Source organism: Sus scrofa, chromosome 10 (genome assembly GCF_000003025.6).
Source record: "Sus scrofa isolate TJ Tabasco breed Duroc chromosome 10, Sscrofa11.1, whole genome shotgun sequence".
NCBI lineage: Eukaryota > Metazoa > Chordata > Mammalia > Artiodactyla > Suidae > Sus > Sus scrofa.
Genome location: NC_010452.4, coordinates 8,245,253 through 8,264,248, shown reverse-complemented (window position 1 = coordinate 8,264,248; position 18,996 = coordinate 8,245,253). Strand labels below are relative to the sequence as shown.

The window sequence follows — 18,996 nt, the reverse complement described above, 5'->3', positions numbered from 1 at the left end:
AATGTAACGGCAAGAGAGAAAGAAAGGCCTAGGCTTACAGGTTTCCTGCTGCCCCTACGTAACTCGATTCCGATGTCTTCCATCCACAGCAGAAGCTTCACCAAAACCTGGAGGACTGAAACGCAGCGTGCAGCCTCACAGCACTGCGTTTCAGGGTGTCTGCTCTGGGCCTCCGACCCTCAGCAAAGCTGAGCATCCTCACAGACCCTCTGCTTCTACCTATGCCAAGTTCACCGACTGTTTCTTCTTGTTACCTTGAAATAACCTCGTCTTCAATTCCCAGCCCCCACTTCTTCTTTACATTATTTCCCCAAAAATGTGCATATTCTGCTTTTAAATATCCTTTCAGCCATCTCCCCAGTTAAAAACAATAAACAACAAAAAAAAAAACACACCAGCTTACAGCTATGACCAAAGAAAGGAACTGAATGTATGGCTGGCTGTTCAATTCTGAGTGATTCTCTCTAACCTCCTGACTTTAAGCTATGAATTAAGAGCAAACTGATGATAAGACCCAACTTTTAGCTAGTCAGCATCGGACTTGCCGTTCTGCTATTACTTTCATGTAATACCTTTATTTTTTGAGTGCTGAGGATGCATGAAATAAAAGGATGGAAAACCAAATATTTAACACATTTCAAACAAACGTCTGTAGCATATTAGTACCAGCAAGTAAAAATAAATAAAACAAAACATTTTATGCATATGTAAAAATAAGCCTCAAGCACAGGAGTAAAAACGAAGTATCTTCAAAAAATTAACAGAGTAATACATAAAATTAGAGTTGAACACAGAGAGCAAAGTAATACATTTTTTAAAAGCAGCACAATCTTAAAACATAAAGCATGTTAATGGTATCGAAATATTAAAGGAAATGATAAAGAACCAAGAAATCACTAATAATTCCACTGCCCCAATGGGTTGCATATTTCTTAATAATGAGAGAATTTTTTTTCAAAAGAGTAATTAATTTGTCCATATCTAATCAGAAGTCTCCTCCGCCTCCTGTAAGGCGGGTCGATGTAAGAAATCTGAGAACACGACTAGGAGCTGACGTGCAGTTCTGGGTGACGGATGAACTCTGGTAACAGAGTTCTCACAGAAGATTAAAAAAAGTATCTAAATTGTGCCAAAGGCTGAAAGCACGGTCATTTGACTCAATGAAACTCTGAATGTCTACCATACACCAGATTCCAGAGTCACACAACTTCCCCCAGAAGCAAGCTCCCTCCTGGGATCACTGTTCCCTGCCAAGGGTGATGAGAATGTAGTTAGCCATGCTAATATCACAGGTTTTACTCCTCAGAGTCAGCGGCACTAGGCAGGTACTAATAACAAACTAAATGACTCTTTGAAAAGCGATTCTTCTACGTAAGTATTTATCTAAACGTAAAGAGGCGCAACGGTTTAAAAGTCTGTGTCGCTGAAGAACCCCGGGGGTGATTAAAAGCAGAGGCCTTTACCAGCTCCGGGAACACGGCAAAAACGACAACACTGACATCTAGTGTTTTGTCCTGACGAAGTCACACACAAAATGCAGTGATTCCACATTTTTCACCTGCACTGTAAAGACAGCCCAAGGCTTTATGGTTGTAAAAGCCACCCCGACCCTCCATTTCTAAACCTTGGCTATTTTTCGTTGGTGTGTTTCTCACCCAGCCTGCCCCCCACAACACGCACGTTATGGACACAATAAACCCACAAAATATTATAATACCATTTCATACAACCTGCACCTGCCAAACAATTTTTTAAAAAAAAATCCGAGACGGATCTGCTGAATTCAGAGTTTTTATCTTATTATGCTTTTAAGGAGCCCTAGCTCAAAAGTTTTTTCAAATCGTGCATCCATCACCAATAAAAATGATATTTTACATAATTTAAAATGCCAATGTAATGAGGTCTTCCAGCATACTAAAGAACAGGATTTACTTCTAGGATGCCAAAGGTAATCACTATTCAAATCAGAAAATAGTCCTTAAAAATGTACTATACCCCGTGAAGACGCAAGTTTTGAAGTTCCCACTGACTGACACTGAATAGAAGTGAGGTGGATGTCCCCAGGGTTCTAAGGGCACCAGATGAGCGACAAATTCCTTGCAAGTCCTGGGTGTTATTTTATCTTATTTTATTTATTTTTTGTTTTTTAAGGCCGCACCTGCTGTGGCATATGGAGGTTCCCAGGCTAGGGGTCGAGCTGGAGCTGCAGCTGCCAGCCTGCAGCACAGCTCATGGCAACGCCGGATCCTTAACCCACTGAGGGAGGCCAGGGATCAAAACCGCAACCTCATGGTTACTAGTTGGATTCGTTTCTAATGAGCCACAATGGGAACTCTCTGTGTGTTGTTTTAAATATTAGCTCTAATTTTGCATTCTATTTTAAAAATCTGGAAATTAAGGAAGAGCTACAAAGAACGGTTGGTTATTAGAAATGGTAAGGAAAGGTTCCAACAGAACCTTCTGTGTTCATGGAACATCAGAGCTGCCCACTGACCACCAGCAACAAGGCCCTACTGAGTGCTTCCAATGTGGCTTGTACAACTAAGTTACCAAATTTTTAATTTCATTCAGTTTTAATTACATTTAAGCGGCTGGTAGCTACCACACTGGGCAGAGCAGGGTTAGACTTTGAGGTGATGAGGTAGACAGAGGCATTTCTCATGTCCTGCTGCCGTTTCCCCAAACTTCCACTGGCCTTTCAAACTTGCCACCTGTCCCTGATCCCAGATAAGGTTAGCCGCTGGCAGAAAAGCGAGCCATTCTCCTTTGTCTTTGGAAGACTCACAGTCCTTCAATATTTACCAAGTACTCATGAGTGATGATGAGGGAAGGGGGAAATGAAAAACGAAATTCTAGGTTTTCTCCTTGAAGAAGTCGAATGTTTACTTAGCAGGATAAATCAGTTAAACAAATGTAAAAGCTTAAGTGTTCTTCTAAAAGGAAAACAATGAAGAAAATGGTAACTGTTTAGGGGTGTCTTTTACAAAGATGATTTTCAAGCTGTTCCTTGAAGGTAAAGCAAGAGTTTGAATGACACGAGAAGGGAAAACGCCAAGATTCTACAACCCCAGCCACCTCCAAGAGGCAGAGGGCAAGATCACTCAACAGGGAACCAAAAACATCCTCGTTTTCAGTCAATGCCCTGTATTTAATTTAAAATGAAAACTGTTGCTGTAATCATCACGACTGACATTTCAGGCAAAAGAAACCAGCCCGGCCAAAGGCACAGGGATGTTGAACAAGGTAAGATATTTATAACAAGATCTGAAACGGAGATTTGGGGACTGGATGGTAAGAGTTGGGCATGAACAAGCTGGTTGGTTTATATAAAAAAGAGAGCTGATTTATACAAAACAGCTGGTCTGATTTATGATCCAGGAAATAAAGTAAACATCGAGCCCAAATTAAAAACAAGCAGCATAAAAGTTCTGCCCTACAGGAGTGTGCTTCCAGAAGGGGCCAAGCTGCTAGGGCCTTTTTCTCCTGCCACTTCCCTTATTTTGAGAAAAGTCTCTCTGCTGCATTAAGGTTGTTCTTTTAAAATACAAACATTAGCAGTTCCCCTAGGATGCAGTGGGTTAAGGACCCGTTGCTGTCACAGCAGAAGCTCAGATCACTGCTGCGGTGTGCGTTTGATTCCTGGCCCATGAACTTCCGCCTGCCCCTGGTGTGGCCAAATAAATAAATAAATAAAATAAACAAAATAAAATAAAACACAAATATCATCTGGGAGCATTAATGGCTATTGATTAACCCTGATCTTACTTCACGCCTTCAGAATTCACTCTAAATCAAACAGAATTCTCAGAGTTCCCCTTGTGGCTCGGCAGTAATGAAACCGACTAGGATCCATGAGGACGTTTGTTCAATCCCTGGCTTCGCTCAGTGGGTTAAGGATCCGGCATTGCTGTGAGCTGTGATGTAGGTCACAGATATGGCTCAGATCCGCTGTTGCTGTGGTCGTGATGGAGGCCAGCAGTTGCAGCTCCGATTCAACCCCTAGTCTGGGAACCTCCACATGCTGTGGGTGCAGCCCTAAAAAGACAAAAAAAAAAAAAAAAGAATTCTCATAAAGACTTGACTGAGATCAGCTAGAAGAGTAAGGACACAGAACTCAGGCTGCCTGATTCAATCTACTCCATCTACACAAATCAGTGTGATTTTTCTGAAGGTTTTTAAATTCTCTACTTTTAAATTCCTCTTCTGTAAAAATGGCAATGAAACAGTAGCTACTTCATCGGGGTTTTGTGATAATTAAATGAGTTAATATACACAAAGTTCTTAAGAGTGCCAAACCCATAGTAAACATTTCCGTGTCAGTTGCATGCCCCCCCACACACAGGCAGGCGTGCAATGCACACACAGATGACACACACTATGAGGGTATAAATGTGGCCGTGCAGGAGAATAAAAGAAACAAGGAAGGAGAAGCTCCGGTGCCTGGAATCCACAGGACCCGTGAGGTACTGAACAGGAAGCTTCAGATAAACAGCACTGGGGTTTAAGAGCTCAGAGCAAAATTAGGCAGACTTGGCACTATGTCCAGCTACCAGCATAATCCAAGCAAGGTACTTAACCCCTCTGCCTCAGTTTCTTTTAGTAAAACACGGATAAAACTAGTACCCACTTCACTGGGTTGTTACGGTGGGTGGTCAAAGAGGTAACACAGGAAAAGCACTTAGCACAAAATAGATGATGGTAACCAGAGGGTTGATAAGGACACTGAGAACCTGGGAGTGGTGGGGAGGGGGCGGGGGGGGGGATGATTTACTTCCGTTATAATTCTACCCCTGTAACCCATGTGTCCAGGAGCCACCTTTATTTCCGAAGTGGTCTCTCTGTCCTGCAGCTCCCCAAGCCCTCTAAACTAACAATGAATACCACTAACCAGTGTTTAGGGTTAGGTATTATTGATAACACTTCTTACACATTATCATTTTACTCCTCACGACACTCTCTACATGTCACTTTTGTTATTTACAAAGGGAATGGTTCGGAAACTTAGAAAAGTTAAAATGTCCAAAGTCACAAAGTTAACAGGGTCGGGGGAAGGGGCTGTTCACTTCTAAGGCACTAAAAAGCTTTGCATCAAACATGCAGCTCAGACTAATGTATACCCAATGTAGAAAGTATTCACAAAAGAGTTCTTTATTGAATGTGTATATTAACTCATTTAATTATGAGTTTAAAAATGAGTTAATATACACAAAGTTCTTAAGAGTGTCAAACCCACAGTAAACATTATTGCTTGAATTAAAAACAAATTTCTCCCTAAGCTGCAGTTAACCAGAATAGCCGCTGCCCAAGAACACACACCCCCTGGTTAAGCAGCGTGCCTGGAAACCACGGCTCCCGCCTCGGGTGTAAAGGCATCTGTTTGGCCCAGGCCACACGATCTTTCTTTCCTGCTGATTACGATTAAACTTAGCATATTCAAAATTGATGCTTGAAAACTTTTTAAAAAAGCATTTACCCCTGAAAAGAAAGTCATCCCGGGTCTCCACAAAAATAACCAAAACTACAAGGAACGTTCTAGCAGGGGACACTGTCGGATGTGATTACAGTGAGCTATCTGGGCAGGCCAGAGCAGCCGGAGGCGGGAGCGAGTCTGTTTCCTGAGTTTGTCCTATAAATGACTAAACCACTCCAGGAGGTCTATGATATACTTCATTTCTTAGGCATGTTCCTTTGCTATTTTCAGTAACTTAAACGAGGAAGGAGACTATAAGCGACAGTCCAACGAAAAGCACATCTGCTAGGTTATTACATTCTAAATGCTGCTTTGTAGTTTATCAAAAATGGAGGGGGAGCCCCTGGGATCTTCTAATCTGGATTGTGATCCAGTCTTGTGTTAGAAGCATACAGCCATTTTTCAAAGATGCGGCCAGAACAATTCAGAAACCATGAAATTACCATTCCTCCTGCCAGTTTCTAGGCCTACGGGCACCTCTGTGGGGCGGGGGGGCGGGTCAGACACACTGCACATCCTGGCGCTAGACCAAGGCTTGTGTCACTTGGGTTGATCTACTGACAACAGGGCTTTTTTTTTTTAAAAGACTATAAGCTTAAGAAGCAGCATCAGTTCAGTAAATCAGAATGGCTCAATGATAACTCAGAGGTAGAGGTTATCATACTCCTCTTTATAATACTTGATATCATCAACCAGTGTTTTTATTTTTTCACCGGAGTTGATTTCCTGTGTTTTCTGTTTCGACTACAAACTTAAAAGAGGCAAGCACACATTGCGTCTAAACCTCCAACAACGTATTAATTCAACAAATCTGAGTAGTTCAAAGTTAACTCACACAGGGTGCCATCCTCTCCTTTAAAACGCCTGATGTTAATCTATGACTAAAATGCTGACCGTAGCATCTTACCTGCCACATTATCTCTGATTTCAAACTATATAACCAAATTTCAAACTCTACTGAAGAATACAATTTACCAAAACCTCAGTCGGATTCATTTTGCTATCATTCAAGTTTACATTACATAAAACTGTTAATCTCAGTCATAACTGGTACATGAGAAAAAAGTGTAAAGATCACTTTAAGAGAAGTTTCCAATTTATAATAAATAGACACTGAGCACTACACCATGTTTCAGGATTTATGCCAAATTCTGAGACAAGGCTTTCAAAGGCTGTCCTCACAGAACTGGGAAACTTCCAAAAAGTCTCACAAATAATACTTAGGAGTTTTACACTCATAAAAGCCTGATTTCCTATCTTTTGCAGTGTGTCAAAAATAATTAAAGCCAGAAGATTAAAAAATAAAGTTCAAACAACACATGGGTTATATTTGTGTATTTTCTATGAAATTTAAGTGGCATCTTGCTAAAGGAATTTGCTTTCAAATGTTGATATAAAGCACGTCCCTATCAACTTTTACCATCCAATCAAAATTCAGTCTCAATTTCCTGATAAAATGAGCTAGAATTCTTTAATAATAAGTCTATAATTAGCACACTGATCCCTCCTGCGTCTGAAGTCAGCTCCTATCTTCAGCCTTCATGGTTTCTCAATATCTATTCTCTGAAAACTTTTGATAACTTAATAGTTCTGCCAAGGCCACATGTAAACGTGTGCCTGAACTAGAAAAGCTGTTTTCATGGGTCACCTTTCCAGAAATACCTGATTTCACAAGAGGAAAAAATCAATTTCTTATAGTAAATAGAAAATTCTGAGTTAAATCCAAGGAAAATGTTCCATCTCATAACCAAGGGACCTACATTACTTTGAATTTATTAAACAAAAGGGCCTTTATTATTTACCTCTATTAAAGAGAAACATTCTAAATCTTGAAAGAAAAAGCAGAGACAACTAAGTAGAAATCTAAAGGACACAGAGAAGCTTGTTAAGAGAAAGTTAAGAAAAAAACAGGACGCAAGGAGAACAGCATGAGCACAGCTGGGAGGGAGGAGCTAATGTGCTCAAGAACCAGGAGGTGGGGAGTTCCCACTGTGGCTCAGTGGGTTATGAACCCGACTAGCATCCATGAGGATTGGGGTTAGATCCCTGGCCTCATTCAGTGGGTTAAGGATCCAGCGCTGCCGTGACCCGTGGTGTAGGCCGGCAGCTGCAGCCCTGATTCAACACCTAGCCTGGGAATTTCCATATGCACTGGGTGTGGCCCTAAAAAGACCAAATACATATATGGCTACATTATTATCATTACCTAAATCCTCTAAGAGTATGGTACGCTCAAAATTTATGGTTTATATGGAAGTTAGTGTCTGGAAAATTGAATGCTTTCCCTTCTGAAAAACATTTCAAGTGGGCAACCTGTCTTCACTGTACTTTCCCAGTGCAATCTCTAATAGAGTTCTGTAACTGTCTAATTGTTCTAGCATCCTATGGCAGTCATCATACAGTTAGAGTAGTATCTGTGTCATTCTCTTGCTTAAAAGGTCTCAATGGCTCCACACTGCCTACAAACAGGGACTCCAATCTCCTCCATACAGTACACAAGGCCCTTACAATCCGGCTTTATCCTCTGCTCCCAGGTTCAGTAACTCCTCGGAACAGCTAGAACCTCAGCCAACACTTCATTGTGACCTAACTGGCCATGCATGCTAGGAGACTATGTGCCACTGCATGTACTTTTCCCTGTGTTTGAGAAAACGGTCCTCTCCAACCCAGGCTGAGAAAATTATTCATCCTTCTAAAGCCTAGATGAAATGACTATTTGCTCAGCAAAAAAACTTACCTAGTGCCAAATGAGTAAGAAAGGCCCTCTGAAAATAAAGATAAGTAAGACAGAGTTGAGAACTTATATCTATAAGGAGAAAGACATGTTAAAATAAAGTAAGAGGATAGTATATCATGAGTAATATGTATAAGATAGAAGGAAGCAACGCCGGGGGAGGGGGGTTCCTATAGGATATGGATCTCGCTGTCTTCATCCTTCCATTTTTAATTGGACCAGGGTCATGACAGTTACCTTTTACCTGCCTCTTAATAATAGTCAGTACACTGTATTACAGTGCTGTGTTTAATCTATATTCCCTAAGACTATCATTTCAGAGCAGGAATACACTCATCCTTTGTACCCTCAGCACGTGGAGGATGTCCAGAACATAACAGAACTGTTCACTGAACTGAACTGAAATATAAGGTTTCTAAATTAGCCAAAAGCCTTCTTAACCCAAAAGGTAACTGAACTCTAATAGCAAGAGAATTTTAGAACCTAATCATATTTACAACTATGCACTGAGAAGTCAGTATACCTCTAACCTGAAATTACCTACTACTTGAATAGAGAAATCTAATCATCACCTAAATATGTAAGCAGTACTGATATTCTGCTCCAAGTGTAGTAACGTTTCTTTCTCACAACCCCACATGAACTAGTCTATTGAGTTCAAAAAGTATCGGAAGATGTCCTAATTTCTGCTCAACAGTTTCTTTTCTTTAACTCCTTTGGTAGGAGATAAGGACTCTAATTACCTAGAGACTGAAATAGCCTATGACAGTTTCTTCTCGGTCCTGGAAGTCAAGGTTATGCACTCATTTACTTAAATATCCACAAAGGATCCACTACACCCCAGGCACTTTTCTAGGCACTGGGGAGAGGGCAGTCTTATGGAACTTATTTTTCAGCTGGGAGAGAGATATAGCAAACATATGTCAGAAGGTTTGAGAAATGCTGAGAAAAATAAAGCAGGGTAATGAGTCAAAAAGAGAAGGCAGGGAGACCTGGAAAAGAGCAGTGGTGTAGATTAGATATAGGGCAGTCAGGGACACGTCTCAAGGATATGGCACTGAATCAAGAAAGTGAAGGAAGGGAGAGAGCCATGCAAGGACCTAAAAGCATTCTAGGCAGTGAAACCAAAGTGCTGGATCCCCCTGGTGTGGGAGCTATGTATAATGTGTAAAACAAACCACAGGGTATCAACGTGACTAGATTCCAGTTAGTGGCTAATACGGAGCCGAGAGGCAGATGATGAGAGAGGTGCCTGAACTTGACCATGGAGGCTAAGCGTTTTGGATGTTATTCTGAGATGGGAAGCTACTGGATAGTCTTGAGCCCATAACTGACATGACCTGAGGTACATTATAAAAGAAGAGCTCTGGCTGTTACAAAGCTCTACCTGGTACAAAGGAGCAATTACTGAGCAGTAGTAGAAGGTCAGGGATTGTCTGAGATACCTTGTTACCAGACAAGCTAGTGCCAAGAGTGATAATAAAGTAGCATGAACACATCACGGTTGAAGGCCTCAAAATATATTTCCTTCCTTTAACTATCTAACGTCTCTGAGAGTTATCAACTACTACTTTTATTTATTCTACTTGAACCACCTACTCTTCTTTCTTTACTATCTCATCTCTAACTCCCAAACAGACGCACGCACTAACCGCACAAGAATATGCCACCCGACTTTCTCTTTCGGCCCTTTGCTCCTTGCTCCCTAGAGAAGCCATTTCATTCTTTTAATTTCAAATATACTCCTTCCTTTCGCCTTTTGCCACTTTTCTTTTCTTTTTTTTTTTTTTTTTTTTTTTGCTTCATAAACACTTTCATCTGAATCCATTTTAACGACGATGAAAATGCCCATTAAAAGAATTTGTAAGCTTTAACACGCGATAGCGACCTTTTCCTGAACACCACTTTCCCAAGCCTTCTCACGGTGCCAGAGTCGCCCGCTGGACCTCTCCAGAGATAAAATTCGGGCAGCCAGCAGCAAATCCCCCCGCATCCTCTGCTTCCCGCAAACTCAGCCAGGCCTTACCTCTGAGCAGCCAAAGTTCAACCCTAGTACGTTACCTCCGTTATCGGCAGTGTCTTTGTCCTTATCGTCCAGCTCCGATGCTACAGCCGCGGCGACGACTTTCATCTTCTTCTTCTTCTTCACTGAGTTTTTCAGCTTTTTCCCCGCACTCACACGTGAGTCCCGAACGGCCGCAGCCATGTTTCCTCACCGGAAGTGTCCGCGAGAGTTGCGTCCCGCGGTAACAAAAAGAACTTCCGCATCTAGTTCCCGCGATATGAGGTTCCGGGGCGGGGCCAGCTAGCCTGGAGTTCCTGGCCGGGAGCATCAAAATGTGGATAGGAAAGAGGAGTAAGTGATTGATTTCACATGCTGTCTGCTCCAGAAAATTTAAAAGAAAAAAAAATTTTTTTTTTTTTTTGAAGAAAGAGTTCTTGCTCTGGCGCAACGGAATCTGGCGAGTCTCTGCAGCGCCAGGACACAGGTTCAATCCTGGTCACTGGGTTAAATGATCTGGCCTTTGCTACTGCAGCTGTGGCGTAGATCACAACTGTGGCATGGACCTGAACCCTGGCCCAAGAACTCCCTGTGCTATGGGGCAGCCAAAAAAGAAAAAAAATAAAATATAATATAAATAATACAATGCGTGCACTTTGAGCACAACAGAATTAAACTGGAAATCAATATTAGAAAGATAAGTGGAAAATCTAAAAATATGTGAAGATTAAACAGCGCAGTTTTAAAATTACATGAGCTAAAGAATAAATCTTAAAATTTAAAATATTTAGAACTAAATGAAAATGGAAAACATGTCACCAAGGATGATAATGGGGGCTAAATCCATAATGAATAAAGTGCTGAGACTAGAGGATGACAAAAGCAGATGAGTGGGGGAAGCAGGCGGATGGGAAGATGTGGTTTTAAAAAAGGAAGCAGAGTTCCCTGTTGTGGCTCAGTGGTAAGAACCCTACTAGTATCCATGAGGACCGGAGTTCGATCCCTGGCCTCGCTCAGTGTGTTAAGGATTCCGTGTTGCTGTGGCAGTAGTGTAGTCTGGCAGCTACAGCTCTGATTGGACCCCTAGCCTGGGAACTTCCATATGCTGGCAAGGTGTGGTCCTGCAAATACAGAGGAAAAAAAAAAAAAAGGATAAGCAAGACTGGCAAAGAGGAACATGAAGACTGCATGGGCTACTGTAGGTGTAACAGGAAAAAAAAAAAAAAAAATAGCAGCCTCCCTAGGAGAGACTTCTGAGGCCCCAAGTTTTAGTTGAACAGGATGTGAAAGGAATCCTGAAGGAAGAGGTTGAGGATGTGGAGAAGTTGCTGATGACATCATACATCAGGGGTTTGAGAAGACAGGGAGTGGAGAGAGTGGAGCAGATTGGAGATTTTCACAAGTGTCTGAGTGAAAAATGGAGGATCCGGAGGCTTCAGGGGAGGCCTGGGGGAAACAGGAGATGCAGCGAAGTAATGATGGAGTTCATTCATTGATGACAGCCAGTGAAAGGTGAGCACAATTCAGATACAGCTCAGAGTCATGCTTTGGGAGCGATGGGCTCACTGAGCAGCTGTGAAATCCTGTAGCAACCTGGGGAAGGGGTGGTCCCGCCTGGGAAGGTGGTCTGATGGCCTGAGGGTGACACTTTTTCACACAGTCAGGACATTCTTTTGGTTCTGCCTTGGAGTAACTCCTTGTTCCAAGTCCCCTAAGATGTTTCTCTTCTCCCCTGTGTAGCTTGAAAGTATTCTCCTCTCTTCCCAGCATCTCTGGGACATCTAATCTCTCAGATTGAATTCATGATTTCATGAATTCATGACTTAAAGAGCAACAGATTTCAAACAGTTGATTTATCACCTTAGAAATCTCAGGGCCAATAAACTACAAAGGCTTAGTTATCTGCTTGCATCTGGAAAGAAGGGAGGAGTTTAGAGAGGAAAGCATAAATGAATGTTTCAAAATTATTATCCAGCCTCACCATACAGAAAATATTTTGCTCAGGCAAATTTAATTGAAAACCTTCCTTACTATAAAGAAACTTTATAGCACCTGCTGGGATCTGAAATTCTCTTACGTATTCTTTGTTTTATTCAGTCCAAAAATATTTTAGTGGTACTTTTTATATGCCAGACACTATCCTAGGTGCTTAAAACACAGCTAAGAAGAAGACAAACTAGGACACTGTTTTGTTTTTGTTTTTGTTTTTGGCGGTGCTCCCAGCATACAGAAGTTCCTAAGCCAGGGACTGAACCCACACAAAGCAGTGACCCAAGCCACACTGGTGACAGGGCAGGATCCTTAAACCACTGAGCCACCAGGGAGCTCCAAAGGACATTCTTCTTAATGGAGATTGTATTCTTATGAGACTGAGTGAACAAAAATCCTATCAACCAATCCAGGAAAAAAAAAAAAAAAGGAAAATGTCTGGGAATGATCCTTGAATGGGCCACTTCATGGGATTCTTCCCATGTATGGTAAATACTGCCATTTGTCCCTTTTCTAGAACTTTTTTTCCCCCGGTCATTTTTTTTTTTTTTAGGGCCACCCCCCGGGGGCATGTAGAAGTTCCCAGGCTAGGGGTCAGATCAGAGCGGCAGCTCCCCTCCTACACCACAGCAACAACAGATCTGAGCTGTGTCTTGTGACTTAACACCACAGCTCACAGCAACATGGAACCTTAACCAACCTGGCGAGGCCAGGATCGAACCCACATCCTCATGGATGCTAGTCAGGTACATTTCCACTTCGCCATGATGGGAACTCCTGCAACAGAATTTATGGTTAGCTTCACCTCCAAAGGAGAAGGTGTCTCCACAAAGCTAATGATTTTCTAGTGACTTGTGGCCAGATGTCGAGGTCCTGATCCAGACGCCAACGTGTGGCTCTAGGTTGAAGTGGGGGACGTGGCTTGGCCTCTCTGTAGGTCCACCGATAGATATTTTTGGAAGGAGTTTTAGTAAATTGTTCCTGGAATATTATTGATCTTAAGGAAGTCTTGGTGTTTTTACCAAAGAAAAGAGTTTTCGTCTCAGTGTCGGCATGATTTCCTGGGCTGTCGTTGTGTAAGGGTCACAAAGCTAAACCTAGATCGTTAAAACGGCTTTGAACCAGAAGCAAGTCCCGAATGGCTACGTCCTTTGGGTTCTTTAATGTGAGGAATAGTAATAGAATCCCTGGGCTGGAATCTCACGGTTAGAAAACCAAGAAGTCATATGCTTGCTTCACTTTGAACATCCGTGGATGACCTGTGTCTCACTCACAGGAAAACCAACAGGAATGCAATTGCGTATTTTTTTTATTTTGTAATGGGGTTAGGTAATGGCCCCATTATGTTTCGCCTCACCTAGTAAAGGATCTGTCTAATTAGTGGATGGAGTCGCAGGAAGCTATGACCTTTTGTTCCTCCTTTTACTAATGGAAAAGGCCTTAGACTGTGTGAGGATGGGCGTAATGAGATTGAGCCTGAAACCCACTAAATAGGGTAATAAATATATTCCGACGCCAGTTGATTTTTCGGTGAGATAACCAGACCATTCTGTTGACTTCAGCAAGGGCTCGGATTGTGGCAGACTCATCAAGGATTTTGTCCTTTAAGCTTGGGATTCCTCCCTGAAGTTCCTTGAAAAAGGGGGATCAGTGGGAACGTGGGGACTTCTAGTAAATCTGCCCCAGGAAAGACAGGTCGAGAGTCCAAAAGGCCTGAGCGTCCCTTCCAAAGGAAATGCAAACATTATCCTTCGCAGACAGTTCCACGGTCAACCTTAGTAAACGAGTTAGGAATTAGAGTGATAAGCAGTACGTAAGAAGCAAAGGCACCCGAATCTGGAAAAGGATACAAGCCAGTGAAATCCGATGAGTATGAACAGGAAGGCCTGCTCTGCTGGTTCTTCCCCAGGCCTTGGGTGGGGTCAAGTAGAGCAGTGAATGTGGTCAGGGAAAAGGCACATCACGAGTTTATCCACACTGCTCGCACTCCACTTGCTAATAGCTCTGGAATCTACCAGGTTCTTTCTATCCGACTGCTGCCTTTCTGTCTTAGTCCATTTTCCCTCCAGGAGACTTTTTTTTTTTTTTGGTCTTTTTAGGGCCGCACCCACAGCATATGGGGGTTCCCAGACGAGGGGTCAAATCGGAGCTGCAGCTGCCAGCCTACACCACAGCCACAGCAACCCAGGATCCGAGCCGCGTCTATGACCTACACCACAGCTCACGGCAATGCCGGGTCCTTAACCCACTGAGCAAGGCCGGGGATCGAACCCGCATCCTCATGGGTGCTAGTCGGGTTCATTGCTGCCGAGCCACAACAGGATCTCCTCCAGTGAACTTTTGCCAGTGGCCTCGCAGTTGGTCTCCCTGCGTGGAGTCACCAGATAGTGGTTTCTTCCAAATGCAGGTCAGGTGACAGTGATCTCCTATACTTCCTTACGTGACCTGCATGACGCTGCAATAGCCTAATGGCCTGTGACTCAATCCCAGAAGGGTGTCCCCCAAGGGGCCTTTTGTATCTGGAGACATTTCGGGCATCACACTGGGCATACGCTGGCATCTAGCAAATATGCTTCTAAACATCCACAAAGCACAGGACAGAACTGCACATCCCAGGATTTTCTAGCTTCAAGTGTCAACGGTGCTGGGGTTGTAAACCCAGACGGAGCACCTGCCCATCCTTTTCCCTCAGTCAGACCACTCTCCTCCTGACTTCCCCTCCAGGCATGCTAAATTTCTTGGTCTCACAATTTTTCCATTCTTCCTCTTTCTTCCACATCACATCCTAGAAATGGTTTCGCACCTGCTTGTCTGCTAGGTGGTTAATCCATGAGATATAAGAAGAGACATAGAAGAGGAAAGGGGAAAAGAGACAGGTGAGCAACACAAAAGAAACACTCATGGCTCATCATTTCTCTCTCTTTTCCTCGTCAGAAGCCCCTGGAATGTCAGGCTGGTTTTTTAATGAGTCCCTTTGGCCACCCTGTTAATGGCAAAGAGCATTCAATTTTACACGAAGGTTGTAACAGAGGAAAACTTCCACGGCAGAAGGAAGCCTTTAAAGCTATGTTTCATCTTCACAACTATAGGCATAAATCGCAGTAAATGAGATCTCTCCTGCTCGGTGTGAAGGTTCTGATGGTTTTATAAATCCCGTGATATGCCTTTGCTGTTAACCGTAGTTGACTTTTGGAAGCAGGGTCAGGAAAGTTAGCAAAGTGGAAATTATACAAGCAGGGTTTTTTTTTTCCCCCTTAAATGGTTGACTGAGAGTTCTTTAGGAAACAGAAATACTAACTCAACAAGATACATGCACCCCCCAAAATGGCGCATATATGTAATGGAATATGACTCAGCCATAAAATAATGAAATTTTGCCACTTGCAGCTACATAGGTGGATGTGGAGCGTGCTATGCTGAATGAGTCACACAGAGAAAGACAAATACTGGATGATATCACTTCTACCTGGAATCTAAAAAGACACAACAAATGAATGAATAAAGCAACAAAGAAGCAGACTCAGGGAGATGGAGAACAAACTCGTGGTTACCGGCGTGGGGGGCAACATAATTGTGAGGGGTGCGATGGACCAACTGTTGGATGTGACACAGGCTCAAGGATGAATTGTACAACAGGGGGAATATAGCCAATATTTTGTAATGACTGTAAATGAAAAGCAAGCTTTAAAAATCGTACGAAAAATGTAAGACTTTAAAAAAGAGTTCTTTTGGGGAAAAACATTAAAGCAGCTATGTATAGAGTATGTGAGTAATGGTTTCAAGAAAATACACACACGCACACATATACATGCCGTGTCACTCGTAATGCCTTTTGAATAATTATATACAAAAGGCGACAATCAATTCTGGCTTTTGTCATATTAACCTAACCCTGGACAGGTCATGAGCATTGGAAATGTGATCTACCATTCGTAACTCCAGATTCTTCTCTTTTTTGGTCACAGTGGTGAGTTGTGGATGTTACACATGGTAGTGATTGCGTGTTTTGCCAAAACTGACGTGGTTATGATTCTCTGACCTTAAACTGATGACTACTGCCAGGGCGTCTTGTCCAAAAAGACCTCAAGCATCAACCCTGCAGGGAACAATGACATAGTGCCTGGGGCTAGGCTAGCAGAAGCTGCCAGATTCATTCTCCCTCCATTCCTCCATTCGAGGAGTGTAAGCGCCAAACCTAAGCTCTAAATGCAATCAAGCAGTTATACTGCCTGTTCCTCTGGCCATAAAGAGCATGGCTAGGTAAGTTGTGATACCTGGTTGACTTTTAGAAGCTGAGAGGGAGCTGAGCCCAAACCAGGACCAGTTTTGGAGAAAGATATGGGAGCAGAGCCAAGGACCTTTTTCTTCCTCTTTATTTTTCTATTTTAAATTTGGAGCTATAAGGAGGAATTAGTAGAAGATCAGAATCATTTCTAAGGAACTAGAGCAAAATCGAGCCTCGCTTTCTGGCATCATTGACCAAGACCAGTTTGAGAAAGGACATCCAGACTCTCCCATGGTGATTCTCTGCACTTAAGGCAGCCTGTTCAGGAGAGAATGAGAGATCCCAGAACTGATTCCACTCCAGGGGGCTGCTGGGAGCCACTGGGAAGAAGGAAGCTGCCCAAGTCCCTATTCACCTTCCAATTAGTTTCTAAGGCTGCCACAAAGTGTCACATACTGGGGGGCTTAAAAATAACAGAAATGAGGGGTTCCCACTGTGGCTCAGCAGGTTAAGAACCATGAGGGTGTGGATTCCATCCCTGGCCCCACTCAGTGGATTAAGCATCCGATGTTGCTGCAAGCTTCGGTGTAGGTCGCAGATGCAGCTCGGATCTGGTGTGGCTGTGGCTGTGGTGTAGGCCAGCAGCTGCAGCGGCAATTTGACCCCAGCCTGGGAACGTCCATATGCCACAGCTGCGACAGTAAAAAGAGAAAACAACAACAATAACAACAGAAATGTGTTCTTTCGTTGTCATGAGATTAGAAATTCAAAATTAAGGTGTCAGCAGGTTTGGTTCCTTTTACGCGCTCTGAGGGAGACCCCTGTTCGTGCATCTTTCCTGGCTTGTGCTGGTTGCCTGCCATCCTACTGCTCCTCAGCTCGAACCTACATCCCTCCAACCTCTGCCTCCATCATCACGTGGGCTTCTTCTCTGTGTCTCTGAATCTCTCTCTAAGGACCCCAGGTACTGGATCTAGGGCCCACTCTAATCCAGTACGACTCATCTTGATTCCAGTCTGCCAAGACCTTATTATTATTATTATTAATTATTTATGGCCACTCCCACAGGATACAGAAGTTCCCAGGCCAGGGACTGAATGCGAGCCACAGCAACAGCAATGCCAGATCCTTTAACCCACTGCACAGGTCTTGGAATGAAACCCACACCCCTGTATGTGACCCAAACTGCTGCAGTCAGATTCTTAACCCACTGTGCCACAGTGGGAGCTCCAAGGAAACTTTTCCACACAAAATAGGTTTTTAATCATCACCTTTTCTTCAACTGTCTTTTACTAAAACAAGAGATCTATTTTTTATTTTATTTTATTTTATTTTTGTCTTTTTGTCATTTCTTGGACTGCTCCCTCGACATATGGAGGTTCCCAGGCTAGGGGTCTAATAAGAGCTGTAGCCACCGGCCTACGCCAGAGCCACAGCAACACGGGATCCGAGCTGCGTCTGTGACCTACACCACAGCTCACGGCAACGCCAGATCCTTAACCCGAGGAGGGAGGTCAGGGGTCGAACCCGCAACCTCATGGTTCCTAGTCAGATTCGTTAACCACTGCACCACAACGGGAACTCCTAAAACAAGAGATCTTAAGAGGAAAAAACACAAGAAACTCACATTAAAATTGTGAACTGGAGATGGGCCCTTGTCATCTGCCTCTGCACGGATTGAATCATGAGCCACTGCAGATGCCCACCCTCAACACCCGCTAAGAGGAGCCCTCTGTGCTTTGGGAAAACTAGAAGAACAGGACTTCAGACAGGTATTTTCAGGAGATTTTATGAGTCCAGTTCTTGCATTTGCTCCTATTTAGAAAAGCACTGAAATCCTGCATGGTGACATCTGCTCCTCGTGACTAGCAGTGACCTTCACGAGACTAGAAGCAAACTTCTGTAAAAAAAATGTGTGTTTGATTTCATGTACCTCCCCTTCCCCCAAATCACATATATACTGACATGCCCCCTACCTCTTTGGAGCGGTTTCTCCGAGATCTCTGAAATGCTGCCTCTCAGGCTACAGTCCTCATTTTGCCCCAAATAAAACTTAACTCTCTATTTTCAGGTTGTGCATATTTTTAGGTCCACAAGATTGACGCCCAAAGCACCAGACTCCTTAAAAATATTCTCATTTGCCTGCCTCTGTGTAACATTTGTGTTGTGTTACATTTCCTGCTCCACAATAAATCTTGTTACTGTTTCAATGTACGGACCTAGCGATCTATGTACCTGAGCAGGTGCAAATACCAGTGCCATTGGCTAGAAGGGTGGCTGTTTCTAAATCGAGGACTTAACAACTCTCTGTCCCTGAAGATCATTCTAGAACACCATGAAATGCACAGCTGCGTCTAAAACCAGAAGAAGTATTCTGTGTCCCCAGGGGTCAGCTCTGCTTTAGAAAGAGGGGTTACCTCCATATCTCAGGGGAGGCCATTCAGGGACTCCTGCTGGCATTCTTTATTTGCATGTGCTAGCCTTTTTTTATTGCAAATAGGGCTCTAAATCTTACTTTAGAAATGGATATTGCATTGTGTGCGGGTGCCTGTTGGAGAGATGCTATCAATAATGTT

At 43.1% G+C, this 18,996-nt stretch overlaps 1 protein-coding gene across 4 annotated transcripts in view; it reads right to left on the bottom strand.

The window, feature by feature from the left end:
• Positions 1–10,451, bottom strand: part of RRP15 (ribosomal RNA processing 15 homolog) — a 42,346-nt gene extending 31,895 nt beyond the window's left edge. For 3 of the 4 annotated variants that reach the window (XM_005653761.3, XM_013978068.2, XM_021064300.1), the window contains exon 1: positions 10,266–10,451. In XM_005653761.3, coding sequence (XP_005653818.1) covers positions 10,266–10,410 — 145 coding nt within the window. In that variant the 5' untranslated portion in view covers positions 10,411–10,451. The remainder of the gene's footprint in view (positions 1–10,265) is intronic. The other variant, XM_005653760.3, reaches the window with a different exon arrangement.